General features: G+C 39.9%; 2 protein-coding genes across 2 annotated transcripts in view; one reads left to right on the top strand and one right to left on the bottom strand.

Moving 5' to 3' along the window:
- The first annotated feature begins 2266 nt into the window (after positions 1 to 2266).
- camk2n1a (calcium/calmodulin-dependent protein kinase II inhibitor 1a) lies at positions 2267 to 5191 on the top strand. The gene is made up of 2 exons (XM_067529416.1): positions 2267 to 2751; positions 3304 to 5191. The coding sequence occupies exons 1-2, from the start codon at positions 2583 to 2585 to the stop codon at positions 3372 to 3374; spliced, it is 240 nt and encodes a 79-aa protein (XP_067385517.1). The 5' UTR covers positions 2267 to 2582; the 3' UTR covers positions 3375 to 5191.
- ece2a (endothelin converting enzyme 2a) overlaps positions 4973 to 18897 on the bottom strand; it is a 71731-nt gene continuing 57806 nt past the window's right edge. Inside the window, exon 4 of the mRNA XM_067529415.1 lies at positions 4973 to 11739. Within this exon, the coding sequence (XP_067385516.1) occupies positions 11446 to 11739 (294 nt within the window). The 3' untranslated portion in view covers positions 4973 to 11445. The remainder of the gene's footprint in view (positions 11740 to 18897) is intronic.

Here is an 18897-nt window from a genome sequence, read left to right as displayed (position 1 = left end):
GGCACTAAGATGAAAGATGAAACTTTTGCCTATGATCTCAGGCTTGGTACAGGAGGTGAAGCGTACAGCTGCTTGTGTGTAGCCTCAGCGTCCTGCAGACTACAGCTGTGAGCATCTCTCTCTCAGCTGCATGCTCACTGATCCAAGGGCAGGAGCTCAGCCAATGTTCCCACAATCTACAGGAGGATGTTTACGCAGGAAAACAAACAGCATTAATCTTCATGACGAGGAGAGCAGATAGACGCCGCACTTTAATTTGGTCCGTGCATACAGATGGTGTGTGTCACCTCTCATTCGGCTTGTCTTCTCACTTACAATTATAGTTTTCCCGAAATATATACCTGCTCCCTCTGTATCCGGCTCTTGTTATTGATGTTTTTCCCTGGACAGTGTTCCTCGAGGAAGACCATAATGTGGATATACGATGTGTATGTGTGTGTGTGTGTGTGTGTGAGTGAGAGAGAAGTTCAGCAGAGCTTGGCCTGCTGAAGGGGAAAGATTGGGAGGGGGTACGTGACTCAGCATTGTGATTCATTTGTAATTGGAGGCAATGCTTTAAGTGCGAACACACACACACACACACACACACACACACACACACACGTTAACTGTGGGTGTCCTTGTCAGGGATGATGGGACTGATTAAGTGAACTGGATCATTAACAGCTGCCTAATAGAGGCAGAGAAAGAGAAAGAAGAGAAGGATGAGGATGAGGACATCAACTGAACTAATCAGAGTTGGGCCAAATGAGGAGTCCCTGCAATTGAGCATGCTGGGATTAACATTATGTATGATTGAATAAAGCACGTGGTGCATTCTTACTGGAATATTTAAGACAGAAGTGTCAAGTTGATGTGACACATACATGTCTCTTCCCAAAATAGGGATCATGAAGAGCATGTGGTGCCACGTGGGGCAGCAGGTCGCATGGTTTTCCACATGAAATCCCTTGGACCTTGTACTATCTTGGACAGGAGGCACTTGGGGATAATTTCTGTGGAATTACGTTCAGATATTTTCACTCACAGTCAATTGTGTGGTTTTATACTCTCGGAGAAATGAGTTGTGGTTATCCATGTTGGCAACATTTTTACAAGTAGCAACATCCTGTTTAAATCCCTTTTTTTTATGCCATACATGAGAATACTTTTTTTGGCTTGAATCTGTTTCCAGAGATGTTAGTACTGTGTGTTTTCTTAGTAAATTGGGGTTTATAAAAACAGTCTTGGGACTCATTAAAGTGTTTTACACGAGGGTTTATTGGGACATGTTTCTGCGGGAAGCCAGCCAGCAGGCAATAGCTCACTTGGCTTTGACTCTGCAGCTGCCCCACGTTTCATCCCCACAGGAAGCCCAAGAGTCTTTCCAACACCACTGATCTCATGGCTGTGAACTGATCATTTTTACTGGTCAGCAATGGAAATTGGCTACAAAAACAGAAATGCTGATTCAGTGGAATTTTTCGTTTTTACATTTTTAGACAGGTCAGCAGGCGTGAGTTGTCAAAACATGTTTGGTCCAATAATAGTCTCGGTCAGTTTGTTGTTTAAGCTTTTTTTTTTTTATAAGAGACCATATGCTATGCGAACAAAATGTTTCAACACATATAGGCAGTGAAAATATCATTTGAAATGCAGATAATGTTGATTTTACAATAACTCTGTCCAGGGTGCTGAAAAGAAAAGTTTATTTTTTTTGGCACACAACCAAGACAACACTTTCTTTCTTTTATAAAGCCTAAAATGTATAATGACACAATTTAAAATCTACATTATATTTCCTATTATATACAGTAGATACAAAGCCTTTTGAGTGTTTCTAACTTGGGGAATTACTTCTCTTTGCTGCTGTGACACTTAAAATGATAATCCAGGGATTTAGGATTGCAAGTTTATAGAGTTGCGGGGCTCACAACAGACAATATATTTAAAAAGGGACACAATTGAAGAAGTTGGATCCTGTTTTTTGATTATGTGCACCATCAGGCAGAATTCAAAGGGGACTGGTTGGAATATTGGCTTGGAGACTGACATAAGGCTATTAACTGGACACACAATTGGATTTGACATACGTTTCAGGTGCAGATCCTATAGAAACGTCTAGGTCTTTATCGCCAAGCCTCCAGTGATGCGCAATTTCAACTCTCGTCTGTTGGTGTCACTCCTGCTCCTCTTCCACACACACACACACATCCGTGCATGTGCACGCACACATGCGCGCGCTTCAAACCCGGATGGATGACTTCACCGTTCTGCCTGGGTTTCCTTTATGATCCCGGGATCTCCCACTTTCCTCACCAGACATCAGTCAGCAACACAAGCGAACACAGCTTCCTCTCTCACACACGCACCTCGTCTCACCCCGCTGCTGCAACACATCCAGAGACCTACAGAGAGACAACAACAGAACCCGGACCTAAATTAAAACCCAGAAAGTCTCCCAAGAAGAAGAGACAACAGCCGCTGCACAACTAGGGATCTACGGCTGTATTAAGAATTTACCTGTGGCCACTGAGGAAGACGTTTATCTACTTGTTTTTGTGAACCCTCACGGGCTGGTGATCCTTCTCCATTGTGCCACAATGTCCGAGGTGCTGCCATACAGCGAGGGGAAAATGAGCGGCTATGGGGCGGACAGCGAGGTCAGCCAGATGTCCTTTAGCTGCGGACTGCAGGACACAAGCGCCTTTTTTGCTGCGTCGCAGGCGAAAAGACCCCCAAAGCTGGGACAGATCGGCAGAGCAAAGCGAGGTAAAGGACAGTTAGACAAAGGACCGCCGCTGCAATTCATACACGGCCAGATGTTTTACTGTCGTTCTTAAGAAATGAGCGAAGTATAGGGATATTATTTACTTGGGACTCTCAGTAGTTACAGTGTTTTATGTAGAGTATCCAGTACGAGCCACACAGGCTGGATGCACTTCTCTGTTACAAGGGTCAGTGGTTCTCGACGACATTAACACTGTTCACAAAGATGCACCACAAATGATCATCACCGAGGACACACCCCATGTTGCATCTACCAAACAACAGGTTAAACCATAAGAAAAAACGCCTGGCTCGTCACCTTTAAAAGGCGATGAGTTGTCACAAAGTGTGCACATGTCGAGGCTGGGAATTTGCAATAGTGCTTTTATTCATTTATTAACCTGCAACCGCACCACATGCCAATCTTTCTCTCTTGTTGTTGTTTTTGGCGCGTTTACATAAGTAGAGGAGAGAAATGCGTGTATGCCAACTGGGAAATGATATAATATATCGTGTATCTCATTTGTCACCATTTCCCCCCTTTTTTCCCCACAGTGGTCATCGAGGACGACCGAATAGACGAGGTCCTGAAGGGGATGACAGACAAGTCCTCTCCTGGCGTTTAAACATGAACGATGCCTTGCAGACTTTTTAATTTTGATCACCGATTTGAAGCACTTGTCGGCTGTGCATGTTCGATGATTGCAGGAGAAAGCGACGGCACGAAGCGAGGATGGGATGAAAGGAAACGAAAGGGGCAAAGAAGGGGAAAATGAAGAAAAATAAGGAGAGAGAAGAAGACGATTGAGAAAGAGACAGACAGAGAGAGAGACAGAGAGAGAGAGAGAGAGAGAGAGAGAGAGACTCTGGAAAAGACCAAGATTTATCATGGGATTTCTGGCAATTCTCCAAACGAATCCCGATTTTAACTACTGCTGTGCAGCGAGATGTTGAGATGGCGGACACTGCTCTGTATCTCAACCTCTGCTGACTTTAATGATGGATGAACTTGTCATTACTTCACGACCATCTCCTTTTTTCTTTCCAAAAGCGCTGTAAGCAACAAAATACTGCACCTGGAGGCTGAAGCTAAATCCCAGCCCAGTTTCAATAAGTTGTACAGTAGGTAGGCTAAGCTCTCAGACGCCCCCTCCCCCTCCCCCTCTCCCTCCTTTAGGCTTTGCTTTGTTGATTCAGTCAGCGACGGTGCATTCAAGGGAGCTGTCCTTTCAGCACTGGTCCAATGCATTCCTGTTGCTGCTAACGCTGTTTAAAAACAGACCAACCAAAACTCTTTAGTCTGCTAAATAGAGGAGACATATTGTATGGTAAAAACAAAACAAACAAAAAAAAAAATCTAAAGGAATAAAACACATATAACCGAGGATGGTGCAATGTTAATATTTCTGTACTTGAGCCCCACTTGTTTTCTGGCCCTTAAACAGCATTAGGCCACAGGTTATAAGTGAAGAACAGGCTACATTCTTCTTGTTCCATTTCCCATCAGTGGTTAAAAGTGCAGACTGACACCTTCCTGTAGCTGATATTTACTCCTGCACATATCTTTCTTTTTTTTCCCCTCTATTTCTCTTTTTATTTGTTTTGCATTTCCAAACTCAGATATCAACAGAAGCCAGCAGAGATGTGGATAAGCGTTAAAAACAAGAGTCATGAAATTGATCGGGAAAAAAAAAGATGCTTTCTTTTTTAGTTTGATTTTGAAACTTTTCGTGCTTTGTCCTCTATAAATTTAAAAAATTTTCTCCATCTATTTGCATGAACTTTCACTCTCCGGTGCCAACACAGGTGCCACCACTCTTACCCTGGCACGCTTCTTTTTAACAAAAGTCATATTTGTATTTTTATATCTAAATATTTGTTATTTAAATGATATGCTAGTCTATCGTCTTACGGTTCATCAACAAAAATATTTCTACTTCAGAGAGGATATTCAGAATGAGACTGGGGTTCATAGAGGAGACTCTCAGATTTTTGGTGGACTGGTCTCATTCTATATCAGAGTTTGGATGTTTTTTAAAGACTAACTGAATGTGTCTGGGGTTTTTGCACACATCAATGTTGAACTATTATTAAGAAATCGTATACTGTGACTTGAGCTTCGTTGATGAATTTGTTAGAAAATGGCAGTTTTAGAGTTTATTGCACTGTTTACGAGTATCCTCAAATAACACGTGGTTATTTGACTGATTTTTGGACATTAACGTTTTTGTTTTTTTATTTTGTTTATTTTGTACCATTATTTTAAAGAAACTGGATATGGTTTGTTGTGCATGAAACCTTAATATTTTCAATAATGAAACATCGATTTATGAAGCAAAAAAGCAACAAAAATGTCATGACATTCTAAGAATGGGTCATTGTATATTATGATGCCATTTTCACTGTATTTGGTGAATTAATAAATGGTGAAAGAAAATGTTAATGTCATTCTGTACTTTGTCTTTTTTCCACATTTTAAAATTGATCCACAGGGCACATCATCTCACCACAGAAAGCACGAAAAATTACCTTGAGATCTTTAGAGGAAACAAAACATTTACATTGGAAAGTGCTGTAAAAAGGCCTGTATTTGTTGTGGATCAGTGAGAGGTTGGAGTAATCCTAAACAGAAATCACCTCAGTGACAATAAATACTGATCCTTAGTTGAAGAGCAGAGAAGAAACAGTGATCCATCTGTTAAACATCTCTGTGCTGGCCTACACTGGTGAATCCATTAAACCACAGACCCCTGGGGAGCCGCAATTGGCCATCGATCAAAGCCTGGTTGTAATGTGTCTTCATGAAGTAGCTCTCAGTCTGCAGCAGGTCGCTTTGGTTAGGAACATTAATTTGATGCCACAAGGAAAGTACATAAAAAGGTCTTAGAAGTCATGATTTCTTTCTACTATCCAGTATATCACCACAGCACCGTAAGCTGAAGGAAGTGCTTCTTCACTGAAGCCCAGTGGTCTCATGAATTGATTGAAAAGCATTTGAAAGCAATGACTGTGATAGATCTGTGATGATCTGTTATTTTTGACTTTTCTTCAGCAGTTAATCAAGTTTGCATTCATTCAAAAACCATTTGGAGTGGCCTCTAGTACATTGTTTTTAGCTTTTTGCTAGTTACTTTCCACACACAAACAATTATGTTCATGAGGCAATACATACAGTACAAGTACTACTGTGGATGGCAGCACAGACAATATGTATGTACTTATTTTCTTTCTAAACAAAAATATGTAGATGTACTTGTTTTTATTCTTGCTGTCATTCTTGCTGTTATGACTTGAATCAGCACTTCTGGTTGACAATCACTTTTTATTGCACGAACAAATCTGGGATATTAGATGAAACTGTCTGGTGCGAGAAAAGGCAACGACTACTGTACTACACCATTTGCCAACTGTGTCAGTCAGGAAATTGTGTCAGCTGATATCACAACTCTTCTACCTGTGGTACACAAACCGGCAGATTGTTGGCTACAAATCAGGGAAAATTCATTTCCTTCTAATCATACTTAAGATATGACTTTTATTTAATGTATGGGGAAGCATCTACTTTTTAAGGACACAGTTATAAAAAGCTACATGTTTTGAAAACAAAACACGAAGATTGATCCGTGTATTACTCAGAACTGCACTTCACTCTAATAACAGAACATCAACAAAGCGTCATGAGTGTAACCATCAGTGAGATTGATTGTCCTGATTACATCAGCAGTGCGCTGAATGAACATGGTGCTATCGACCATGTTAGTGTGGATGTTGTGTTTGTCTAAATTCATGGACTGTTACACTTTTCACACTAATGGGAAGCCCTGGAAGCCCGGAACTGGATTTACTTATTTGGGCTGATATTGAATTGTGTCAGCTCTGTTACGTGCCTCTTCTCTTGTAATAGTTTGACTGTATACATTTCAACTACAACCAGAGATGCTGTGAGGTTCTATCTTCAGTGTTAACATGTGTTTGCAAAATTATGACTTATTTAACAAACTTCTAAGACTCGAGAATGTTGACAAACATGTTTTCAAGAATTGGAAAGGATAACATGTTTCTTTCAGTAATCATTACTAGATTCCCTAAAGACACCAAAGCTATCAGGTCATTTATGCTACAAGTTATGTCTTTACAGACAAAATGCCTCTGTGACTAGACAAAGTCCACAAACCTGCTGGGATTGGGTTACCAGCTTTGTCTGAAACTAAAGCTCGTTAAATACCAGCTGAAATTTGCCTGTTGCAGCTGTTGGCAGATACATATTGTGGCAAAATTGCATTAGATAAATAAAATATACATATTATATTACTGTCTTTACAAGATAGTTTGCCCACCTGAAGTTTTTATACTCACTTTATGGCAGTTCACTCACCTGCTCGTCTGTTCAGTTTAGTCACAGGTTGTGTCTCATGTACAGTTTAGGTCCAGTGTTTCCCAAGAACTCATTACACACACACGTTTTTGAAGTGTGTGTGTAACAATATTTTCTAATATTCTGAAGCTGTAAAAAGACTTTTATAGCTGTACAGTAAGAAGCTACAACTAGCAGATGCAGTTAAAAAAAAAAAAAAAAAAACTGAATCTTATAGCAGCTATGAATGAGTTTTTGTTTTGACCATAGTACCTCCATCTGTGAATTGTCTTTGTCCATAGTACTTATACATGCACATTATGTCCATAATAATTCCTATATTGTACATACTGAAGACATTGTATATTTTGAACTACTTGTTGAACTTTTGATTGGACACTAAAGTGCAATTTTTTTGCCTTGTACTTGTACATGTGTAATGACAAAGTTGAATCTAATCTAATAAAATCTAATCTTAATGGAGGATTGTATATGCAGTTTTATTAGCAAAGGGTTCCTAATAAACTAAAGTGTAAAAAGGGACAGATTGTGGTTTACAAAATGTTTGCCAGTTTAAAATCAGTAATGATAAGCCAATCAGCTACGGCTTTCAAATCACCAAAAACGATGTTTAGTAACTAAACTCTCCTGGATGCATTTGCTGTTTTGATGATTGAGGAGCTAGTTAACAGATATCTCTAAAACCTCCTGCATGTTTGGAAACCCTGTATAGACTTGAAATTTATTATGTTCCCTGCTCCTTTATTCAGGTTTTTTCTTTAGGTTGTCAGCCATTACTATTTCAGACTTTGCACTTTGTTTGATGACACCATAATATTAAAAAATTCAGGGTCAGAGGTCAGCTAATTGTTAGCTGGAGCTGTAGATATAATCCCAGGGCCACTGTGGTAGATGAGCTGGGTGAGTAAATCATGCTGGAGTCAACCCAGGTGTGTGTGAAAAACAAATGCTAAAGTAGTAGCACAACTGTACATGACAGACAAGTGCCATTGTAACCTCTGTTAGGCCTCAAATACAAAAACACATAAGGCTAAGAGCAACTCTTTGCTCTAGGTTCAAACTGAGTGTGGTTGGTGGGGGCAACAAGTTTTGATCTGATTCCACTTTCAGCCCTACCTGAGTGGGCATCCATTAATATTTTCTCCTCCTGTTACATAAGCCTGCCCAACAGTATATTATGCCATTATGTTGCCCCAAGGGTGATGGGCAGATGTACGGTGCTGTTGAAAGCAACAGCAATGCTTTCTTTAGTCCATCAAATGCAGATTGGTTTCCACTGACAAGAATAACTGGAGATTCTATCCATCCTATCTACAGTGAGCTGGGTCTTATTTTTATCATTTTATCCACCTTTCCTATGTGCTACAATAAAATTAAATAAAAATTAACATAATTTGGTATAGAGGAAACATATCAGAGGCCATATGGAGCCCCCCTCCCACCAAAAACATGTGGTCAACTTTATGACTTGCATGAACCTAAACAGACAAATGTAATGCAGCCAGGGCCAATCCATGTAGACACACAGGATGGGGTAGAGGTGGTGGTGAGAAAAGAAAAGTGACAGAGAGTGAAAGAGAAACAAGAAAAAGACAGAGCCACACACAAAGAGATAACAGCATTGAGCATGCAGTAGATTAGTGTTGTTGCTGCCCTTGGGCAACCGAGCATGGAGGACAATTAGCAGCAGGAGAGAAAATTCTGGCTCTGCAATCTCTCACACACAGCACCCTATATTAAATCAAAGTCTCAGACACCTGGGTGACACTGGCGATTAGCTGAAGAAACAAAAACTGCACAGAAGATGAAAACCTTTTGAGAAAAGTGATGACTAAACCCCTCCTGCATGAGGCCTGTGCCCTGATCTGTGGTTATATAACTTAAGTCCAGTCAAGTTAAATCTCACTGTCGGGGCCTCTGCCATTGCACTTCAATCATTTTGACTAAGGGAGCTGAAGAAGTATAAGGCCTTAAGAATTTTGTATTCATATAGTGACAAAAAAGAAATGGAAGGACTCTGTATGAGGAAAGGCAGGGCAGGAACCTCTATCAAACATTTTCATGTCCTAGTGCTGCAGTGGGGCTGCTCTGTCACTCGAAGCCTCTATCGTCAATATCAAACCTGCTGCCACTTATGACTTACATAAGCAACCTCCTGTCATCCAAATTGCCAGGCCAGACCAAGACCAGGCTGTTTTTGTAAAAGAGCTCCAAGGTCTAGGTAGGTAGTTGTTTAGTTGTTTATAATCTATACTCTTACATATCACAAGTTAACCGTTAGTCTCAAATATTAGGACAAAAATTGACAACAACAACAAGTGTCCAATCTGGTCAGCTGCTAACCCTGACCGTAACCCAGGGGACAATTTTCAAAGGAACCAAAGAAATCAAAGGAACTTTTAGGAACATATACTAAGAGATTTAAATGGTAGCTTCCACTGTTGCCATTTTAAATTGCATACTGTATGTGTTCTGCAACTACAGATTTCCAGGTTTGTTTGTGCAGCTCACTGCACATGCACGTTAGTAGAGAACTGAACTCTTTTGGCTGCAGGGGGTTTTAAAATTACAATGCAACAAGTGACCACTAGGAAAAATTAGCAGCAAGACTGAGTAATGATGCTGTCTCCAGCTCTCATAATACATCCATGGTGACAATATAAACTTTGAGAGACCTAGCAACAGTAACTAAGGGAAGTGGGGGCTTAGCAAAGGCATTTACATTATATTGAATCATTTAGCAGACGCTTTTGTTCGAAGCGACTAACAAGTGAGGTACAAGGCAAGCAAAAAACTGAGTTAAGGAGAAAACTTTAAAGAAAATTGCTATCAGAAAAGTGTTTACATTTCATGAAATGCAAGTACAAAAAAGAGCGGAAAGGATGTTTTTTTTTTTTTTTATAGATTTGAGTTCATAGGAAGGTGCAAATTCCATCTGCCAAGGAAGATCATACAGTATTGCTGAAAGCTCCAGAACAGAGACGAAACTGTGCTTAAGGTGAGACTGCTTGGTCAACATCATGGTTAATGTTGAATAAACCACCATCTCAGACCAGGAAAAAAAAAACATGGCATAGAAGACGAGTCATGTGAAAAATCACACACCTTCTTTTCCACAAGTCTTAAAAATAGGCGGTAATTAGATCTCAGTAGAGAATTAAAAATAAATGATTTCTACTTTATTAATGTGACCCTCCCTCCAGTCACCAGCCATCCTGCTTGTCTGCACCCTGGCTCTCTCTCCTCTATGGTCTCCTCCTGGTCTATATTTAAGCAGCAAAGAGCACAAGACTTGAGGCTCGGCTCATGTTTCTTGAACAAATAACACACAGGGTGAGCTATTACTTGTATGTGTTTATGCTCACACATAGCGTCAGTGTGCCTGACAGGTGTGTCAAACCCTGTGCGTCACCATTAGCAGCTTTTGTATGGAATCTAAGGAGACATGGGACAGATGCAAACAACCCGCACAGAATGGGAAACACTAACTAACATATTAATATACATTTACATGGGCTTTACAGGCGGGTCAGTGCTGATGTTATGTACTAGTCTTGACAAGCCAGTTTGTCTTACAAATTATGTAACTGAGACAGGTTTGTACTGCACTACAGAACCAGGCACTGTTCAGTCTTGCTGATCTATAGGCAGACAGAAGAGTCAGGGACAGTAGAATATAAAATTGTCTCATGGCTGCTAAAGGTTCCTTTTCCTCTGCACAATAACAGAGTATGATAGTTTTTAGAATATTACACAAAAGGAGCCATGAAAACATGGCTATGAAGATTTTTGTGTTCCAAAGTATAGTTTTTTAAAAACTTCTTTGTCCTGTTACCTTTAGAAAATATTTTGTCAGTGTAAATATATAAAATGTCTATACTGTATGTAAATAAATACCATGGATTCTCTTTTCATTAGTTGTACATTGATATAGTGAAGTTAAAACTATTTGTCTTATGTTAATATTTTCTTAAATGTACTAAAAATGTATCCTAAAATGTGGTAGCAAATATTGTTGTGAGGACAGGAAATGAAAATGTATTTGAAGATTAATACAAATTAAACAAGTGTCACTAGAGATGTGTCTAGTCTAAATCTGGTACAAAACAATTTACCAGACATAAATTAATCAATGTTGGACCAGAATTTAAAATAGATATCAGTTAATTCTTACAAAATTACATTACTTAACAGTAAGTTATTGCAGACTGCAGTAACAGTAACAGTAGGTTTCTCTTATGTTTGTGAGGGTGGAAAACTGTAAATCTTTGAAGTCTAAGGGGTTTAACCTATTTGTAAAATACCTGTAGATGAAAGTCATCTTACAAGTCAATATTACACAGAAAGTCTTCCTTATCCTCATTGTGTGTTGGAGCAATCCTCGCCGAGGGTGGAGTTTTGGTGTCCTCCAATAGTTTTCTCTCCAGAGCTGCGTCCTCCGGACTCAGCTCCTCTCCTTTGGTCATTATGTAAACAAAATATTCAAAGCCTTCTCCGTAACTGTCATGTTTGATCGACCAGTTGTACTCGTTGCGAGAATAGAGGCGTTTCCTGAAGAAGGGCTGGGCGAAGGTAACTGAGACAAATCGTCCTCCTGGCTTTAAGCAGCGACTAATCTGGGTGAAGAACAAAGAAGGAAGAGAGAAAGAGTATAAGGGTGCATCACCACCAAGACACTCACTATTACAAATCCCACTACTACTATCATTACAAGCATTTCTGCCACATAAAGTGTTAGATGTTTAATTGTGAGAGGATCATTTGTGCGATTGACAACTGGACGTAAACAAAACATTGTTAGAGTTGACAGTCACCCAGCAGCATCCCTATTCGGGGAAATTCTCTCTGGGCATTTAACAGTCAGCAGATCTGACTGTTAAATAAACTTAACTTTGGCATTTTGGTTTTCCTTCTTTCATTTGGTTGCGATTTAAATATGCAATTGATATGTGTCTACCATGTTTGTGTACAGCATGTCTTTGTTTTTGCTGTGTTGTAATGGGTATCATGTCTGAACTATGTGCAGACTGAGGCTAATTCCTAACAATGTACAATTACTTTAATGTTATTCTTATGGGAAGCTGAAAATGTCTCAGCAGGAAAAGTTCCATGTATAACCCACAATTATTTGATCCATTGCTTTTAGCTTTTCTTAATAATAATATAATTAAAAACATTTTGGAAAAAAACAAAATTCACACAATTTTAGATGTGGAACGTTGTACTTACAGAATACATTTCCGAGATCCTGTACTGTGAAAATGTTAATAAAAACAGAGCCAGTTGAGCAACAAACCCTTACATAGCCAAATTTATTTCGAAGAGACCAATACGGGGAGCGGACTGCACAATAAAAGCCAAACCCCAACTCCCTACAAAGATTTTATGACTATAACTGCCTAATTTGATACAGTGACAAAAATATTATGCAGGCTGAACCCAGCACAAGGCTACGCTGGGAGTTTGTTTAAAACCTGTATAAGAAACTGAGAGCTTTTTTTGTCCTGTCTGTTGCCAGGTTACAAGATCTCAGCAAGTACATTGTAAAATACGTTATAACAAACAGAACCGAGAGTTGGACGAACAACAATAAAATACAGGTAATTTTTTGTTTCCCTTATAGAACTGCTGTGTGAGAAATTATTCTAAATTAAATTAAGTTGTTTTCTCAACTTTTTTTTTTTTTAACCTTTAATTAATTTATGCCACAGATACTTCTATACCATCTAACAAACATCAAATTCCATAAATTCAGACTATCCAAACAGGCACATGGATCACTGTAAGCCAGAGCAAACATTAAGCACTGAGCTTTTCAGTCCACAGGGACGGGTGCTGAGCAGTGCAGCCTGATAATGTGGTGTGACAGCACTAGCACGTTGAGGGTCATTCCATATAAATAATTTTTGTTCTGGTTCCATCACCATTTTAGTGATGATCCTTCGTGTGAGATGCACGTGCGTGTTAGGACACAGAAAGCTCCACGAGAGGACTGTACAGATCAGGCAAACAAGTACACTCACACACAAACAGAAGTGTGGGAAGACACATTTAGCTACACATTTGCAAGGAGTTTCTCAAGAGACAGAAGTGTGTGGGAGTGAAGGGACAGAATCTGCAGAACACAGGGTGGGGAGCAAAAAACTTTTTGTATTTGATATTAAAAAAACATGGAAATTGAGTCAGTGTTTTGTTCCAGTACTTCAACTGAACCTACACTCGAATCAGACAAATCTGACTTCAGAAAAACATTTGCAACATAAAAAGATGCTGTGGTCAAACAAGACCAAAAAGTCAACATTTGAGCCGTCACAATAGTTGTTACCAAAACCTGAGGCTAAACAGATTTAGTCTGAGGCAACATTAGCTACGTCTGAGTGTTGTGGCACGAAAGGGCCCATGACACACTCATAGTAGTGTCAAAAGCATAGCATCAGCTTAAAGTCTTGACTTTTGAAACCAATCAAATATTTAGAATTTGCAATAAAGTTAGATTAAAAGGTCCCATATTAAAGACCTTTTAAGCAAGTAAAATTATTTCCCTGAGATCCTAGGAAGACTTAATAATTCACAAAGCCCTTTTCTGACCCTTTCTCAGAATAAGGGTTCTTGATGTCTGCTGCTTTAAATGCAAATGGTGCCAAGATAACCACACCCCCTCTTCTGCTATAGTAACAGATGAGGGTAAAGTGGGATGTTTTCTAAATGGTTCGTTATCAACCTTGTCACTTTGACATTTATTTTGTATAAATGCTAAAGCAACAGTCACGGGTAAAGCATGTCCTAAGTACTTAAACCGAAATAAATTCGCTGATAAAAACTATGGGATATTATAAGACTGCCTATGTATGAATTAACAGCAAGCAGCTAATGCATGTTCTCTGTGGATGGCTCCATGCTTGGGCTTTGCAGGCGGAGGAGCTGGTACTGAGTTTACGTGTGACTCCCATCAAAGCTGGGATGGTGGTGTCACGCAGACAGTCAGAATGGAGTAGTTGCATTCTCTATAGTGAGCCCTGGCAAAGAACAGCAGCTCCTCATAACGCCGTTCTTAGGTCTTTGGAGAGAAAAGTCGCTCTGAGAGAAGCACGTGTATCTCGCCCTTCTCACGTGATTCATCTCCAGCAAGCAGCCCGAACATGAATAATTCACTCTCTACTGTGACATGGAGGAGAAGCAGGAGCACAGATGAAGGAGTGTTGGACATATACATTATAGATATTATAGATGGACAGATAAAATGAGTATTACGGCTAATTTTTTGCTGAACCCTGCAATTACTTTTAAAAGTGGTCTAAAGTTAACCGTTCCTCAGGAAAACAATTTGTAGAATAAACTAATTCCTGCATCTACCTACTTCTGGATATACATAGATGTTAGATGTAAACTCACATTTAGCTGAGAGAAATGTAAAGACCAAAACTTCAACACAAAAAATGTTATTACAAACGCACAACCATAAAAAACATTAGTTTTGATACTTTGTCGTTTACTCTCTGATTCGTGTATGATTTAAAGCCAAATATCTGTCTGTCTGCCGTTTGGCCCTGGGCAATTCAAGTACAAATGGGTTTTGAAGTTTTTTTTTGGGAAAACAGCCAAGGTTGATGAGACTGCAGCATACAGTATTTACAAGGTTAAAAGGCTCGGTAGAACAGCAACATGTTTACAACAAACACAACGAGCTGATAATTGATAGCACAGGCCCATCTCTTCCCCTTTAAAAAGAAAAAAAAACAAAACAAAAAACATGACAGCTTCCTTCGATAATTTTATCTGTGTTCAGATAACAGGATCAAGATTTACGGTCAATGTATAGTTCAAAGGGATCTCTTCAGAAGTGAGTAAACAGCATCGGGAGTCCTGACATCATCCCTTCAGTTATTATTCATGGCTTTGAGATGTATGGTGGCACTGTCTGCACCTGCAGTGTAACTCCAGAGCCCTATGCCACAGGTGACCGGAAGACTGACGTCACTGCAACCTAAGACAATAACTGAACACGAGCAAACAAGTCAGCCACGAACATGACTGCCTGGCAGCTAATTTGGCAGTTGGAAAATAGCTTAACCAATGAATCCTGTTATGCTTTAGACCATTTCCCACACAGTGACTCGCAGTCACACGTCACATTGCCCTGTTGCACTTCATATGTTTCCAGGATACATGTCTGACCTAGATTCCCTCTCTCAACTTGGCCCTGCATCTATACATTCACAGGAAACTGTGTGCTGTTTCACATATTTTTACCCCTTCTGAATATGTATATTCTACACGCAATAGGACAAACAACTCTGGCATTTAGCCTTAGTCTGCTCATTGTTCAGACATAATATCGATTACACTCACATCAAAGTGGTGACGTTATGATGACAAATACTACAGAACAATCCTACCAAACTTCAGTATTTTAGGTACTTTAGGTATTTTTTCAGGGCAAGCTGATAAACTGTTGCGTGCGTACAAATTACACACACATAAATGGTCAATCTCTCATCTTAATCAACAGGTGGCTAATCCAAAAAACTGGAGTAACAAAAACAGCATTCCTGGTGAATCAATCCATCCACACCCATACTGCTGAGTGGGCCGGGCGAGAAAAGAGGACACCACTCTCTTAGCACCCATCTTCACACAAACTACTGAAACAATTCCCAATAGAACACAACATATCAGATGTTCCAACTGAGAAATGTGAACATTTCATGGAAAATAGTAGCTTATTTTGAATTCGATAACAGCACCAATTCTCAAAAAGTTGGAAGGGGGGGGTTGAGGTTTAACATCGTATAACAGCCCCCCTTCTTTTAACAACAGTCTGTACATGTCAGGAAATTGAGGAGACCGTTGCAGGAGTTTATTAGAGGACTGTTGTCCCATTCTTGTTAAAATGAGTTCAAGTCCGTTGCTCTGGCTGTTCCAGTCACTGTCCTGTTGAAAGATGAACCGTCGCCCCAGTCCAGAGCGCTCTGGAACAGGTTTTCATCAAGGATCTCTCTGTACATTGCTGCATTCATCTTTTCCTCAATCCTCACTAGTCTCCCAGTTCCTGCCACTGAAAAACATCCCCACAGCATGATGCTGCCACCACCATGCTTTACTGTAGGGACGATATTGACCAGATGGGGAGCGGTGCCTGGTTTCCTCCAGACATGACACTTGGCATTCAGACCAGAGACTTCAATCTTTGTTTCATCAGACCAGAGAATTTAGTTTCTCATGGTCTGAAAGTCTTTCAGGTGGGCTGTCATGTGCCTTTTACTGAGGAGTGGTTTCTGTGTTGCCACTCTACCAAACAGGCCTGATTAATGGAGTGCTACAAAGAAGGTTGTTATTCTGGAAAGTTCTTTTCTCTCCACAGAGAAACGCTGGAGCTCTTTCAGAGTGACCATCAGGTTCATGATCACCTCCCTGACTAAGGAGCTTCTCTCTTGATTGCTGATTTTGCTGGCCGGCCCGCTCTAGGAAGAATCCTGGTGGTTCCAAACTTCTTCCATTTACGGATGATGGAGGCCACTGTGCTCATTGTGACCTTCAAAGCTGCAGTAATTTTTCTATACCCTTCCCCAGATCTGTGCCTTGATACAATCCTGTGTCGGAGGTCTACAGACAACTCCTTGGACCAAAACATCTGTGCCGAGTACGAGCTGGAAGTCCCAAAGTTAAAATGGGACACACCTCCAAAGTGGTTGAAAATGGCAGAGCGAAGATTCTGTGGGACTTCCAGATACAAGCCGAAAAACTGGTAAAAGCCAACCAACTTGACAGTAGTTGTCGACTAACGGAAGAACAAGGCTGTAGTGTAGCAATCCCAAGCAATAGCAACACCAGGAAGACGGAACGAGAGATGGTCAAGAAATACCAAGCGTTGAAAGCAGAGTTAGAAAAGATGGAGGAGGCACAAGAACAAGGTGAAGGTACAAGTGGTACCCGTGGTAGTAGGAACATTAAGAGCTGAGACCCACTCTCCCAGTTTGGGAGAGTGGGTCCAGCAGATTCCAGAAACATAATCTCATATCTGTCTAGAAGTGTGCAGTCTCACACACACACACACACACACACAAAGACACACACCTCAAACACAGCATAATGACTTCTCCTGAATTATTCAGTGTGGTGGCGGATGCTTGTGTCAATGTGACCTGACCTGTCTTAAGTGTACTGCAACAAAGTGGTAACATGAGATTGGGAATTGAGATTTCCAAGAGGAACCCCATGCAATCCCACCACCATCTCAAGATGTTTTACAATAATCAAACTGTTAGTGTAAATCTGTCATACTTCCTCTGTACTAGGGAAAAGAAGGCCCCGATCACCAGATCAGAGTCTTTTCTAAAGACTTCAGCAGGGTAAAATCCTGCTAACAAAGAAACTTGAACCCGGATCATGTGGTTGAAAGGTTGTTTTAATTCATGGTCCCAAAATGGTGAAGCCTACAGATTCTTCTGCTTCCATAACATTTTCTCTAATGTCATGAGAAATGTAGAGTTTCCACTAAGTGGGATCACTCTCTATCATGATAGATGGGCACAACATTTTGTAGAAATCTGGGTAACACTTTACTCTGCTATTCCCACTTGTAATAAAACTACTATTAGCCTTTTTCTACTGAGCTGTAAAGTGCTACCAAAATCTTGTTGTAAGTTCATGTGGATGTTTGTGCCAGTTTGAAGAAATCCCCCTGGGCACCACTGTCATTTTGTGGTCACACAAATCAAGTCCAGAAATGTTTATTCATTTATCTGACATCATCCCAATGTTTGTACTGGAGAATCAGATTAATTTATCCAAACCTTTAAAATATTAAATTTTTCAGTCCAGGTCCTTGCCTGACTTATCTGCATTACTGAGAGAGATGTAATTTCATCTACTCTGTACTACAGGTGCTCATTTTATTCCATGTAGTGTGTCAAAACGCAGGAGATAACGCAGCACCTGGGACATTCACAACATTAAAAAAAAGTTTGTTGCAATCTACACAAGTCATTCATCCCTCATTATTTTTGCCAGTACACCGAATTTTTAAACTGTGTGCAGTTTGTGATGAACAAAACAGGAACAATTAAAAAAGCTTGACACAACTAATGTTACACTGTACTAAGTGTTTATTCCAAAGTCAACACATAATGCGACTTTTTATGACTACTGCAGTCTCAAAGTTATTCAACCCCCTAAATAGATTCCCTCATAAAAGCACATGTGGAAAACAATTTTCTCAAGCACACCTGATGCAACTATTCAAGGGCTTCATTCGAACCAGCTGGTGTGCTTGAGAAAGAACATCAAATATCACTGTCACTCAAGAATTTGATTCTACAACCATCTAATCTGACACTATGACAATCGCAAACAAAAAATGTTTAAAATGTTTAATTTTCATTTAGCATGTTTAGACACATCAGTCTGTTTAGAGGTCTTTGGGAGTGTACGTATGTGAAAGCTGTTGTGTAGAGCATTTTCTGACTCCAGGTAAAGGTGTGTGAAATCTGTTAAAAAGTGCTGAAGATAATAAAAGTGAAAAAATATAGGAGTGTGGAGTTAAGAAGCAGTGGGAAAACTAGACTTCTGCAGCCCATTCCACATCTCTGCATGAGTCTAGTGGCTAAAGGCTACATTAGCTGCTACTAGCACGTACTTGAATTACCAATCTGGTTGCGTTGGCATTGTGGGTAATGTAGGCACAACATGTTACAAAAATGTGTGTCAGTAATTTTGATGTTTTTTTTAATGACTCCAACAAAGAGTACTTTTTGACTAAAGAAAACGGATTAAAG

The sequence above is a fragment of the Channa argus genome, chromosome 14 (genome assembly GCF_033026475.1).
Source record: "Channa argus isolate prfri chromosome 14, Channa argus male v1.0, whole genome shotgun sequence".
Classification (NCBI taxonomy): Eukaryota; Metazoa; Chordata; class Actinopteri; order Anabantiformes; family Channidae; genus Channa; species Channa argus.
Note: the sequence above shows the minus strand (reverse complement) of the source record. Positions and strands in the feature narration are given on the sequence as shown.